The 14,752-nt window shown below is 44.1% G+C and overlaps 1 protein-coding gene across 1 annotated transcript; it reads right to left on the reverse strand.

Annotated features, from left to right (window-relative positions):
- Nucleotides 1-3,316: 3,316 nt before the first annotated feature.
- PHALS_13718 (uncharacterized protein) lies at nt 3,317-3,790 on the reverse strand (the record flags this gene model as incomplete). Its single annotated transcript, XM_024729526.1, has 1 exon — nt 3,317-3,790. One exon carries the CDS (start codon nt 3,788-3,790, stop codon nt 3,317-3,319), a length of 474 nt encoding a protein of 157 aa, XP_024579894.1.
- Nucleotides 3,791-14,752: the final 10,962 nt, after the last annotated feature.

A 14,752-nucleotide genomic window follows, 5' to 3' on the forward strand; every position in this document is an offset into this window, starting at 1 on the left:
ACTTCATGGTGTCTAAAATCAGTGTGACGCACCCTAAACATATCAGCGTTTCTGCGCGAGATTCTAAAAGGTTTCAAGTTTCAAAAACCACGGAAATTTCCTTAGTAAATAACAAGGTGTCGTGTAACTGATTGTGACGCACTACTGCTAAACGATGAGGAGTAGGTATGCCAAGTACGGATACCATATCTATGTGTGGACATTTGTCTAAATGTCGAACATTCACTTTTTCTTCTAGATATGGCTTTGATACTTCAATCGCGTGGAACACTATGTGGTATTGAATCTATATACAGGAGATGATTTCGTCCAAAGCACGACCCCAATGTTAGGTCACAAACCAAAATCGAGACAATTTTTTTCTCGCACACGACTGTAATGAGTCCTGAGCTCAATTTTTTGGCACGAGATGGGGCAGCTTCAATGTAGGACCTAAAACAACCAGGAATGATGTTATCTAGAGCTTTCAACGATCACCTGGAATACATTTTAAGGCGGATCAAGATAACGTTGAGCAGAGGTCTCTAGATATCTACTTTTCTGCAACAAAATAGATTCTGTATGTCGTGACCTTTAAGATTTATCCTTGATGAGGTGGTCTAATGCGCAATTTTTGGGGCGATTCCAGCATATTGTTCTGACAAGGCTAATGGTAATTTGCGTGTAGTGTACAATTTCGAAAAGCCAGATGAGTCCACAGTTTCGGCTGAAACATCTTTTGTTAGTAAGGATGTGCGGCGAAATAGTTTGCTAAGATGTACCTTGCAAAGTGCTTTTGACTAATAAATTCAAAAATTTCTGAAGCGGTTCAGAAGTTTTTCTCACTGCAGTAAGTACTTCAAGTGGGATGTCATGGCAGCGCCTGGATAAGCTCCATAAGCTGTCCATAACATCATCGTGATTGAATTGCTCTGGTTATACTTTGCTTGCATTGGCATAGACCTATTGCAAACTTATGCACGTGAAATCAAAATGTGGACGATACCGAAACTTCTGTGCTCGGCTCGAGTGTATGCGCTTTTGCAACATAGCACTAATGAACTCCTGTGTTTATATGCTATATCGATAAGAATGGTTGTTTGGAAGATCCCGCAGCAATAAGATACGACAAGTGAAATATAAAAAGGATGTATAAAGTTTAGACATCAATGCTTACATGACACGGCCAAGCGGATTCTTGTTAATGAACGCTAAATGATATTAGGTGTGCTTAGACATTTCTGGCCTTTGGGGAGACATGAGATGTACTTTGATTCTAGTCCTTACGAGTCCAAATCTACCGTTATACGTCATCTGTGGCGCTTCGGTGTATGCTTAAAGGATACACTTGTTCGGTGTATAATGTATATGTATACATTTTTTATATTCTATTTGCGAAAGCGGGTTTCTGAGGCAGCGTTTTGTCGCGCCGCCGGGGCTATGAGTGATTTCATTGCGCACAGTTGTCATCAAGCATCTAATATGTAAATTGTGCGGTTAACACAATAGAGACGGCTTGTGTGGAATCATTGATATCCTTGTAAGGCAAGGCACTCTTAAGCTTGGATATTTTTTTACCTTAGTGTTTGCAATAGCTTTTATATTGCTTTTCTTTTATTCCATGGTTTGCTCCGTTGTGCCGCGTATAAGCTTGACGCACAATATGTGGTTGGGCATTTCAAGGACCTCGAATGATGGATTCCGTACAGGTCACAACCTCTTCGAAAGAATTAAATACGATGCTCGGGTGAGTAGATCGAATTGCCGCCCAAAATGTACAAGTCGTGTTTTTCTCACGCACGCACGAATCACGCCGTGTGGTTTATTGCAATATGCCAGCAATCGGTCTTGATAATGCGCTGGCACTTCATTTGTATTTTAATGATGACCTTTTTGCATATGCTAGGATGTGGCGGATTGCAAAAAAATGAATCAAAATTGTTATTTACACCGTCACAGGTTATAACCAAGATAAAGTCTGTCGCAAACGTTTATTGACTGTGTTTTGTCTCGAATCGAATATCACGTTTGTACATTAAATTCAACACCACATTGAATGTTCACGCGCGGCAGGCCAAGGTACAAAGGGGGCCATTTCATTGCTTGGTGATGAGTCACCTTTGAAATGCATTAACAGAGTGACTCCGGCACTGGATAAACATGCTCTCATTCATTGTCTTTGCTTTAATCAACGCGATCACGCCTTTACGGACTATATACCATTTTACTCTTATCAAGCTCGAGGTCACCTACTCTGCTCTGCGTCCTTCAAGAAGTTATATTGGTCTTGTTGAGATGAAGTTGTAAATACTGAATGAATTGCAAATATCGGTGCAACTACACTTCGTAAATATAGCGATGGGATCGTCATTGAAAAATTGAGAGTCGCTAAAAAAGAAGAGTCACACAATAACAAGCAGATGCCAAAATCAAACGAAACACTTAACGTGTGCGATATAATTTCACCTTACGCACAAACCTACTCCTTGATACGAAAATTGTTCGCAGTTTTTAAGCAAGATTTCTCACTCGCTACATTGAACCATTTTTGATCGTAACGAAACAGATCAGCTCGCGCTCTTTATGTTCTTAAGAGTTTGCAAAAGCGCTCGCAAAATATGAGTTTTTTAGCTATATTGCAATCAGGTTTTTTCGGCCACTCAGATGCGGGCATACTACATGAGAAGAAATCAGCGTCAGGACCATTCTTGTGGATGTACTAAATTTTGCAGTTAAGCGGCCTTGGGTTCCTTGAGCCCATCAATCCACTTATTTTCCTTCGAAGTCCTCAACCACCACGCGGTGGAGAACTCGAAGAGTGTCATCACGCATCGTCAATTTTAAATACTCAGAAAATTTATAGCCGAAAAATCTTATTCGCAGGTAATCCTCGATGAGCAATGCAAAGACAACATCAATCCGAAAAATATCATGGTTCTTCAAACTTGCTGGTATTATGAGCTAAATCGAAGGGAACATCTCACTCCTTAAGAACTCGGAGTTCGCGCCCCCACTCCAACAAGTGATGACCCTGGCGTTATTGCCACTTTCAATCGGACGGATCCTATGCTATTGCTTTGCCCGGAAATGCGGCAGATCTTTGCGGTGAAATTTGTTTTTACGAAACGGTATCGCCGGATTTCTCATTAGTTCAAGACTTGGTCGGCGGTTGTAACAGAAGATTCATGGGTATGAATAGGACTGATAATTAGAAGCGAGGAGGAGCGCTCGCATTGGCTGAAACGTTTCGCTTTTTCCGTCAATAGGTAAATATTGAGCGACGTTCCAGTCGAACTCCGTCATTCTAAATCTTGCTTGTCATAGGTCTTCGGCACTATCACACAGTTGCAGTACCTAGGACTGAAGGCGCTGTCTGAAGTAATCGCTTTAAACTAGCCGTAAGCGGTACACCTAACTTTGAGCGAAGATTAATGAGACCAGAACTAGCACCGTGGTCGATAACTATGTAAACCTTTGTGGAGCACAGTAATCTCGTACGCGGTAAAATATTTGGGTGAAAATATTCAGGAAGAAATAGCCATAGCTCACGTGGGCTACAAGCCTTCCGCGATACATTAAGCAAGGCTTCATCATCATAGATGATCCAGCAAGTCACATTGAACAATGAATATATTCGGGTAATTTCGGGGACTTGGATTTTGAGAGTACCAGGTCCGCGTTCGAGGGACGACCTCGAAACCCATTCTTTAAGTGTTGTCGGACGTTGGCCATACCAATTAATATCCCTTTTAGTGCAATGTCCAACATTAATATTTGGGAAACGAGGTAATCGAAACATGTAACTTGGCATCATTTTTTCGAGCCATATATCGTGTCGATCATGACTCACATGTGCTCAGCACGCCAAAGAATCTTCGCATTCATCCCGTCGTCAAACATTGCTGCGAAACCTCTACCAAAATGGTTGCAGTAGAATGGTCGCGCACCTTACACAGATATGGTTATTTTCTCTAAGTCTGCGTGAATCAACGTACAAAAAATGTGTTTGCCGGCGATGTCGAGCCGAGAGCATCTCAATTGAGTAATAACATTTCTTCAGTCAAAGTATTAGAGTTTAAATCCGAGCTAGCTAAAAATGGGGTTCAATACACTATTTTACCCTTTTAACGAATCAAAATCTAAGTGACGCATTGTGTAAGCAGCCCGCGCGTACTATGGTTTTCATCAACGGAGTACAATCATACGTTTCCGCATGCTAATCACAATCAACATTATAATATACTGCCATAATACTTATGGTCTTCTCAAATGTTCGAAGAGAACAACATTATTTGTACGTACACCATGACAGGGTACACATATCGTTAGGACCGCACCCACTGAAAAAATCATCCTTGTTCAGTCAGTGTGTTCATTTCAAATCTTTACGAGCACTTGCCCGCAAAACGTATGCTTAAGTTCATATTGCTAGTGCAGTCTCTTACGAGCAGTAACTAGTCCAAATAATCTTTATCTGTTCTTGATTTGCTAAACATCTGGATTGATGAGCGATTTCAAAGAATAGAAGCTCTGTGCCAGCATAATTCAGACTGTGTTCGATGCGGAAGGAGAGTTGCCAACTGATCAGTGACTCGTTGATTCCCAATACAAGAAAGAAGCATCAACTACATTTATACAGCCAAGACGTTCTCAAACACGAAATTTTTGCGAGGCCCAGGCGTTTTTAACGTTCCGCCCATATTTTGCACGAGCTGCATTCACCCTGCCCGTTTCCCAACGAAGGGTGTGTTACGACACATTTGCGAGGCCCAAGCTTTTTTAATATTCCGCCCATATTTTGCACGAGCTGCACTCACCCTGCCCCGTTTCCCAACGCGGGGTGTGTTACGACACATGCCTTATGGGCTAAAGCTGGTTTGGCAAGTCGATCTTGATCGTTTGCAAGAGCAAGAATTGCGGTATATTTGGCGGCAAAAATGTCCTAATCATAAATAATCGGTCCATTCACCGCGACGTGATTAAGAGTCTGATGTGACTCTATCGAAAAAGTTGTGATTTTGCCGTTGCGATAGTATCAGATCGGCTCGCTGAGCCTCAGGTAACCTACTTATGTGAATCTTTTGCTTAATTGGAGAACGAAATGTGCGCTCGAGTTTATTCCAAAAGCGTTTTCGACCCCGCCGCCCACTTCAACCTAACAGTATTGCTTTCCGCTGGAAAGCAGGATTGCAGACGACTTTATCTCCCATCGTACCGTTGACAAGGGTATATAGCTGTGCGCTAACGTCTACGTAGACACATCCTGGGTCAGGGCCGACGACAAGAGCTTGAATTGAGAATGCTGAATTGTTTATCTGTACAGCTAATTATGATGTTATTTCGTGATTAAAAAATAAGTTTTTGCATTTTAACAAAGATCAAACAAATATGGAGTTCATAGCGTTAGCATCCATTTTTTGTAACTGCTTGACAATTAGGCCAAACACAATGTCGGACAATTGTTCACCAAGACAAGAAGACCAGCATAACAAGCTCTTGTCTATCTTGGGGTTCCAAATGTATCGGGTGGTACTTATTCACCTCGATCTTCACTTCGTGCGTTGACCTCTCAAACTAAGTGGTGATTAACGTTACGAGCAATACTAATCAGGCTTGAAAATTGTTCGAAGGATGAGGCGATATGATGTGCCTCAACACGATATTTTCGGCTCATTCACTGGAGATATCTGCAGCGGGGCTGCCGTAGCTTAGCGCTTGATGAAGTGTAATTTAGGTCACCGACCTTTCGTTCTTTACAAGAACCAATACGAGTGTAGCGGATTGTAACCCGCTACCTCCACGAGTAATTATTGCCTTAACCCAAGGCTAATAAACTCGTCGGTATTTATCTGCGGCAAAGCCGCCTTATTTTAAATGTTTAGATTTTCCTAAATATAACTTGTAAAATCTTAATACATGCATAACTTCTGGCTACGTAGCCACATACCGTATTCTTGTTTGAGTGCTGTCACACCAAGCCCATCTCGTGTGACACGCACCTGTTCAAGGTACATGAAACCCCGTCACAATATATACCAAAAATATTGTCTCGATAGAGGGTTTCGAATCTAACTCGTCTGTTACTGCCCTAGACGCAGGTGATGCCTCTGAGAAATGGCAAATTGAAGGGTCAGAAAGTGGTGACATGATCATGGAGGAATTGACGAGCGCTCTTCTCCCTTATTGTTCGGGCGCGAAGCCGCAGCGTACGCCAATAAAGACTACGCCGGGCATTTTTTTATGAAAGACCCGTATGTCATGGCGTGGTCGAGTCTCAAAAGTATTAACGACAATCGCAGTTTGAAATAGAAGAGCTGGACGCTTTTGTGAGCTTTGCGGCGCGATACCGTGAAAATTCTCTGCCGTGTATAATGGTCACGTAGTTTACAAATTGTGCTATAATATGGCGCAAAGAGCGTCTGAAAATTTGCATAGGCCGACACATACGGTGATTGGCTATACTGTTCAACTCTTAGGGAGTGCGATGGTGTCGGGTCGGAACTGAGAGAGTCGCTGTACCCATGAGCGTTAGATACTTTGGTTGCTTCACTGATTGTAACATGAAGGTCATCGTTAGGGGGAACCGCACCTCTCTCAGTATATCGTTAAGCCAAATGAACTGATAAAGTGGCAAATTATTGATGTGCACTGTATTCAACGCACAATCACCATACGGTGCGAAAATGAGGGAATAAATCCAGTGTGTTAGAGGCTCTCGATTTTGAAGTGCTCACTGTTGTGTAATGGTTCAGATAAACGAATGAACATGACACCAGTGTTGCATACATAGTGACTAGGCGTTAAAGGGATACTTAACATATTGCGGTGAATGAGTATTCTACACCATTATCCATTGGCTTTTTTGTCAACTTCAAGTGTATGATTTGATGACAGATATTTGGACAATTACTTTTTTGAATGCGCAGAATCGTACTCTGGAAAAAGCGGCCCATTGGACACGGAGCCCGGTAGCCTCTCACTATGCGATACGTATAATCTTTTATGGTCTAGAGAAACATAGATTCATTTAGTGTTATTTATGTAAAAACGGTCATTCCATAAATAGGAAAGCAATATTTACACGTGAGCCACTCGGCTTCGCTTCTGAGTGGATCGTACAAGCCCATTCTCGTTACATTTGTTCACGGGGATTAGCGTGGTTCATATTATCCCTGTTCGAGAAACACGACGGACGTGTGAAGTTCCATCACTTCGGCTGAAGTGCATGACTTTCAACGCTCATTGTTATATCATGTTCCCCGCCCGACCCTCGCGAGCTAGAAGTAGTGTACGCACACTTTCTGAAGAAGTCTTAAGTCAGCTGGCACGTCTCAACATGTGTAACTCGCTTCGAGCGGACCGTTGACTCACGTAAAGAGGAGGAAAGGTGGAGTGACATTTATTATTATAGCCAATAGACTCTAAAACCCTTTACCCGATGAGTGCTTCCAGTTCTGATACGACAGATACAACAGAACTGGAAGGAGATATACAACTATACAGTGTGTATAGTGAAGGTAAGATCTTCACCACCACCAAACTTGGATAATGTTTCAATACCGCGGCATTCAGCGCATTCGAGCTATCGTAAACTTAATCGTCATAATTACTTTCACGATAGACGCGGTGGTTCCACCCTAGAGTTCGATGAACTCTTTTGTGGAATGGGTGCTCGACCAATGACCCGAAATTGGTCTTTTCGCGCAATCGGACGGACCACTCGTGCCGGTGGTGAGTCACAAAGCCTCACGTATGTACCATATGATCAGCAATTCATTCTGAATTTCATCAGGCATTCAGTATGGGTTCATCCAAACACGTAAATATCCACCGTTTGCAAAGCGCGAGCACCGCTGCAGACTTGTTGAAGGTACGCAATATGCGCTTTTGGTTTGCGCATTTGATAGCGCAGAATGGGTAACACTCTGATATCGAGAATCCTCGTGAAGTTATTCCAGTCATCAGTCGGTTTCACGATGTGAGGGGCAGAGAGAGAAGAGGAAGGGGCAGTTTCTTTAAGCGGAGGCCGTCCTAGGACTCGCGTCAAACGTGCGAACGATACTAAGACAGTCGCGATGAATACGAGTACGAGGCTTTCACGTATTCTGGTTTGCTGGATATCCCAGCCATTTCACCAAGAGCTCTTTCCATAGGCGGACGTCCCTCTACTCCATCACGCTCTCGACTCCATCACGCTCTCGATTATCCTGTCGATCCTGAGGAGGGGTAGTGTCCGGAAAGGGCGTCCCTTCTGCTTCATCTGTGGCTGGTCTACAATCTTTGTCCGCCTTGTGATTGCGTTTAATAAAGGTGAAGAAGCTTTTCTCGCTGATGCACCAGCAACTGCTCGAAGTGACCGATAGGGTGTCGTCAACGCGACAACGCGTGAGGGATAATCGACTGCCCGCGAAGTTCGCAATTTTGCATGGCGTCAAATAAAATCGCCTGGGGATGCAATCCATAGTTGAATCCATCAATTGGAGCAGGCTCTGTAAGCCCTTTCTCCTACTGCAGCTGCTTCTGCTGATAATGCGGGACCTCCTGCCAAGAGATCTCGCTCTGTTTCAGGTGGACCCGATTTTTCTCGACGCTTTGAGGACGATGCTGAGGCGCTAACGCGAAGGTGCTCAATCTTCAGCCCAATAAAAAGCCGTAGCTCTAAAGCCACGTTCCTAAGTCCGTGCGATGCATCCAGGTTGGAAATCGCGTCGTTGCGATGGTAGGGCTTTAGGAGCTTTGCGTAAAACGTTGGATGTGTCCTTAGTCAGCTTGGTAGGTCGATAGTGTATGCATGCCTATTGCATGACACTTCTCGGAATGGACCGATGAAACGAAGATATAGTTTGAGCTTCACGCAATTGTCTGATAGGCTAATAGTACTAATTGGTACATAAATGCAACAAAAAGTCATTTTGTTTCGACGACCTCGTCTATCTGCGTATTCCTTTGGCAAATTTTGTGCGTTGGCCATTGTGTATCGCAAAGGTGTGATCACATTCACACGACTAATGATAAACGAGTCAAGAACACCCTTGACTTTCGCTTCACATTTGCACCATTGATTGTATCAATATGGGAGGCAACGATTTGCCGAGCTCCTCCTCCACAGATATCAGAAACTCCACCCATCGCACAAAGCGGTACTTGCTGGTGTCGCAAGCCAACAAAACTGGCATGAATTCAATGGATGAAGTGATCGAATTCTTCATCGCAAATTCACCCGATGTACGGCGCGACCTACGTTCTGCGGGATTCTACAAAGAAGTTTCTCAACTCATCACCGACCACTAGGTTGGCACGATCTGTTTGTCCATCTGTTTCCGGGTGTACCGCTGTGGACATAACTAAACAAGGGCCAAGAAATCAAAACAACGCTTTCCAAAAGCCACTCATAAAACTATATTACGATCAGATACGATGGCGTCTAGCAATCTGTGATTGCAAAAACCGCGATCAATAAAGAATTGAGCCAAACCTTTGGCATCGATGGAATTGCTTCACGATGCAAAATATCTTGCTGAGTCTGTTAACAAAGACAAACACTCCATTGCGATCATCAGCATTCTTAAGAAGGCCGAAGGTAAAGTCAAGGCCGACAGACTTCAGACAGTCAGTAGGAACAGGAAGACTTTTCGGTGGCACTTGCGAGTGCCGTGCACTCTTCACGCACTGAACGACATCGCATGTCGTCACGTACCATGTCACTCACTTGAATATGTGGGGACACAAAGTTGGCACTGAGAAACCGGTAAGTCATCTAATGTCCAAATTATTCGGTCATCTGCGTATCATGCACCTCGTACACGATCTTATACTTCCAATCATCGTTTTTGGCACCTACATTTAATGGCTCGCCCTCATTTGCAACTTCAAATTGAAGGAGACCATCCCTTAATTTTAAATAATGCAATCCGAATTTCAAGCGATCAGAACGCTTGTCATGGAATTCCGTATCATTTGATAGCAGTGCTCTGATAACTACTTCACACTGTTCATCCTCACCATACACTCGACGTATCATTTTGAATACTTCGTTTTTGATATAGCTGGTATGACCTAGCTCATAATTTGGGCGACGAGACAATGCGCCTGCCAGCAACATCAGATTCCCTGGCTGTACCCGACCGTGAAGTTGCTCTTTGCGAAGAATGACAACCAGCGAACCATTTTCTGTGGCAATTGAGGCGACTGAAACGCATCACGCAAGCTTGCGTGATCTGTGTGGGCGATAAACGGAGTTAAACACAACACGAAACTTCGCAAGAGCATATTTCACTGCCGAAAACTCTTTGTCCTCGACAGGGCAATTTTTTCCTGCCGGCTTCAGCTGTCGCGATCGAATTGACGCGACACGATCGTGTCCTTGAGAGTACGTTTGCAGTAATGCACAACCGATTGCAAGCTTAGAGGCGATGCGGCTTCATTTTACCTGGTAAAGCAAGTAATGGTGCTTCCGTCAGTCTGTGCTTGATTTGATTGAATGTTTCTTCACAAGTAAATGGCCGCTCCCATGGCACGTCCTTCATCGGCAACTTTGATGGTGGGCGTATTATTTCCGCGCAGTTACGCAAGAAGCGATACAGATAACTGATGACAAAGCGATACGCCAATTACAATTTGGTTTACGCACGCAAAACGAAGGTGCGCTGTGAGAGAACTTGATCATTCTCACCAAACCAGTAGCTTGTTTTGGCGAAGAACTTATCAATGTTCTCCCTTTGCTCACGCGACAGTGGCCGCTGTGGAAGCACTGCGTGCTTTGAACCCAGTTCACGATCAATCTCGTGTCAAGCTCTACATTCGGGTGGAAGACTAGAGGGCGGCTTCGCACTAATGACGTCATCCTTGTATTCAATAACAGTTGAATGACAAGGATCATTTGGATCATTCAAATAGCCGATCCTCTGACACGCTGTTGAAATCCCTCGAGAACCGAATCATCCAAAACTGATGATGCAGAGCGTTCGGGAAACGCATGAGCCCAGTGAATGCAGGGTGGTATACCGGGGTAGTTTTATGCTCTTGTGAGTAAAGAGGTAGAGCCACTCATATGTTTTTTTTTCGTGAAGGATCGTTGTTTTTTCTTTAACAACACAAGGCGGAGTTGCTTTCTCGTGGTCATAGCAAATGCAAAGGTTTTGAGCCGTCAGTTGTGAGTCTTAATTGAATTCAACGCCTCGCGTAACTACACGCGGAAGAAGAGTGATGCTGAAAACGATTCAGCGCTTTTGGATGCACTAGATAGAAGCAATGGCTTTTCCTCAGTAATCTTGACGAATGGTGAGGTGGTCGCCGCGAAGAGGACCTTGGTTGATCTTCAACTGAAGGTCAAAGACTTCAGCTCAATGTATGTATTCGCAGTCTTCGAGACGGGCAAACGGTATGACCAGATTTTATGCATACCGTGGCTTGAGAAGCATGAGCTATAAATCGATTGGCGACCGAAAGCGATCAAGATTAGCTCATCTGGGGTACGTGAGACCCGTGAGAGTAATATACCCACTAGGCACCAAAATAAGTGCTCAAGCGCTCGGCAGTCGTATGCTGCTGGAATTGATCCACACTTTATTGGTATATGTTATGCAATTGACATTCCACAGGTTAGGGAAATTACGGAGCTGTATGGAGTGGCCACGAGTGGCCACTCAGGAAGTGCGTCGATGTGCCCGGAGCTGACCACTTGAAAACAAATTAATCGTTTTTGGGCATTGCGATTTGCACAACGGAAAAGATTTATGAGGGAGAGGTGCCGGTAGTTTGCCCCCTCAAGACATAAAAATGTTGTCGACATGTGTGTAATGAAAGTCGAAGGAACCAACTATGGCTGGAAAGACCGATACTCCCACTACTACAGTAGTTGAATCAAAGAGTGGGTCAGCGGGTACAATTGACCACGGAGGTGACGCTCCCATTCGTTGTGTTGTTAAATACTTATATGTGAGGGAATCAACAAAATTTGACGATCTCTTTTCTGATACCCCTGCTCTTGATGCGGTTGAGTCCGCGAGTGAGTTAGTCCAGCGTACCACTCCTCATGGTGGAATTATTGCATGCAATACATATGCTGGTCCAGCATACGACTTCTTATGACAATATTATTGCATGCAATACATATGCTGGTCCACGTATCACGGATGTAACGACTGATTGTGTAGTTACTAGATCGGATATTCTTCTGGCACCGTTGTCGGCGATGAGAGAGCTGGTGCAGCTCGAGGAAGTCACTTACGATGGCTTCCTACACGACCTCAAGTGTGATGACATCGGGAAAGTCGTGTTGCTGAAGTTGAAAGTTGACTCAGCGGAACTACGCTTGAAATTGGTACCATATGACTTAGATCCATTTTGACGAGAGCCGTTTTGAGAGGTTCATTTCACGTCGATAATTACGGCGGATGTGACCGAGTTAATGACATCCGAAACAACAATCTTGCTGCCTTCGAACCGCCACCGCGACATGATGCATTATCCCTATATTTCCGATAGCAGCAGTCACTGCTTTCATCTGGTTGACCGATTGACCACATGCGTGACGCTGACAGTAGTTCTCACGCAATTGTATCTTCCAGAGTCGTCGGGCTCTGGCGAAAGACTTCAATCTTGGATGCACCATAAATGGCCCTCTCTATACACGGTGACCACCGATCCTGTGGTGCAGTGGTACGCCGCTCACTTCAGGACCGGGAGGTCCAGGGTTCATTCCCCCGGCCGGGTAGAGTCGGGTTAGAGTGTAATGAATAAAACCCTACAGCGCGTGCTTGACATGGCTATAACGACCCCTAAAAGGGGTGTGGTTTGTCATCATATCTATACACGGTGACCATCACTGCCTCTGGCACTGGCTCACTTGTCATACTGACACGAAGCTTCACTGATTCTAGATTATTGGTAGCAGCGCTCACTGCTTCCATCGTTTTGACCGATTGACTACATGCTTGACGCTAACACTTGTCCTTGGTAAAGCAATCACAACTGCATCTTCCAGAGTCGTCGGGCTCACGTGAAAAAGACTTCAGTCTCAGGATGTCCATAAGTGAGTCATTGCAAAAATACAGTGACAGTTATTGCCTCTGGCAGTGGTTCGATTGCCATACTGGCACGAAGATCACCGAGCTTCGGTACACAGTCGTATAATATGCCGTTGTCTTGACAACATGACAAAAACTTCGACCGTTGTCAAATCTCCACATTCGGTGGAATGAACATCGATTCCATGTCCGTTTTCAGCTATTGCCATGTGGTAAAGTAGTCAGGGCGATTGACGTCCCATGTAAATCGCTTAATCCATTCGCACGGCCATCCAAATGTGACATTGTAAATGCCACTTGACTACGAACATCAAAAAATTAAGCCGTCGTGATAACAATGTCCATTTCTTGCTGTCAGAACCAATGATACTCATCTTCGTGCCCATGAAAGCTCTTCTAGAATTTCAGGACGTTTCGTGTGTACCAATGGTGTCACCACAACTTGTTGAGGAGGTGACGGAACAGGCATCGGTCTGATCTGTGATTGAAATCCCAATAATTCTGGCTCATACGCAGCAATTTGCTAAGCGTTGAGTCATCGCTTCTTGATCAAATGGAGAATATTGGAGCGCGCATGATCTCCTTTTAAAGCTTGCAGCATCACCACACAGTCCCATTGCGATAGTGTTAGGAACAGATATTTCTTTTGTTGATCCGAGGACGACCACCGCCTATGATGTCTACATTATCCATTGATAAATCCATCGAAGTAGTTCGTGCTGGAATGATAACTAATGCTACCAAGTATTACTGAAATCGCCCGTTCGTACACACTTTCTGGAGAAGGCTTAGGTCATCACGCGTGTTGCTCGCTTCCAACGGCCTGTTGACTTACGTAAAAAGACGAAAGGTGAAATGTCATTTACATAGCCAATACCTGATAAGTGCTATCAATTCTGATACAACAGAACTGAAAGGGGATTTACAACATAACAGGGTGTACAGTTAATGCTAGACATACACAGAGTATGTAGTCGACACACATGTGCGATGGGGCCCGACCTATTACATTGAAGTTGCAATTAATGCAATACTCACCGCTTTTCCTAAAATAGGTCGGGCTGGACATGGAGGGTCTTGTTTTGAGATTTAAATGTACAGACGGATTCTCCTTCAAACAGTGCCAATCGCAATCTCGGATATAGAGCTCTCTAAACAGGACTTATAGTACCGATTTTTCTCTTACAACGGGAGAAAAAATCTGATATTTATAAATCTAGCACTAAATATTGCGATTTCTGGTGAGCCGCATGTTAGTACCCACTCGTCCGCTCAATCTTCCATCTTTAAAAAAATCGCTAGTGCGACTTGTTGATTCTTTATCTGAAGTAAAGTTGCACACATGGTCAGCTTAACTTCGTGCATTTAGGAGGTAGACTTGATGTTTTCGCCCCAAAGGAATTGAAACTGTGCGTTTTACAGAGCTCTGTAGTAGCGATTTTTTACGAATAGAAGACCTTCTACTATTACAAGCCCCCATCAAATTTTCGACAATGTTCTAGAAATATAAGACCGCTTCGATTAAAAGACCTCTTCAAATAAAAGGCAGTTGTAAACACCTTAGCATTGGGCCGTTATTTTGAAATCGACCATGCGTCAAGCAAATGAGCTCGGAAGAAGCAGGAGGCGGTCAAGTGGATCGGCAAGCAAGGTGGTGGCGTGCCGAGTCGCGCGGCGCCTCACTTTTGCAAGAAAGGGTGGAGTGTTGATACTGCCACATTTCGAAAGTGGTGGCGCAACAGAGA

This window comes from Plasmopara halstedii (assembly GCF_900000015.1).
Source record: "Plasmopara halstedii genome assembly, contig: Scaffold_672, whole genome shotgun sequence".
NCBI lineage: Eukaryota > Oomycota > Peronosporomycetes > Peronosporales > Peronosporaceae > Plasmopara > Plasmopara halstedii.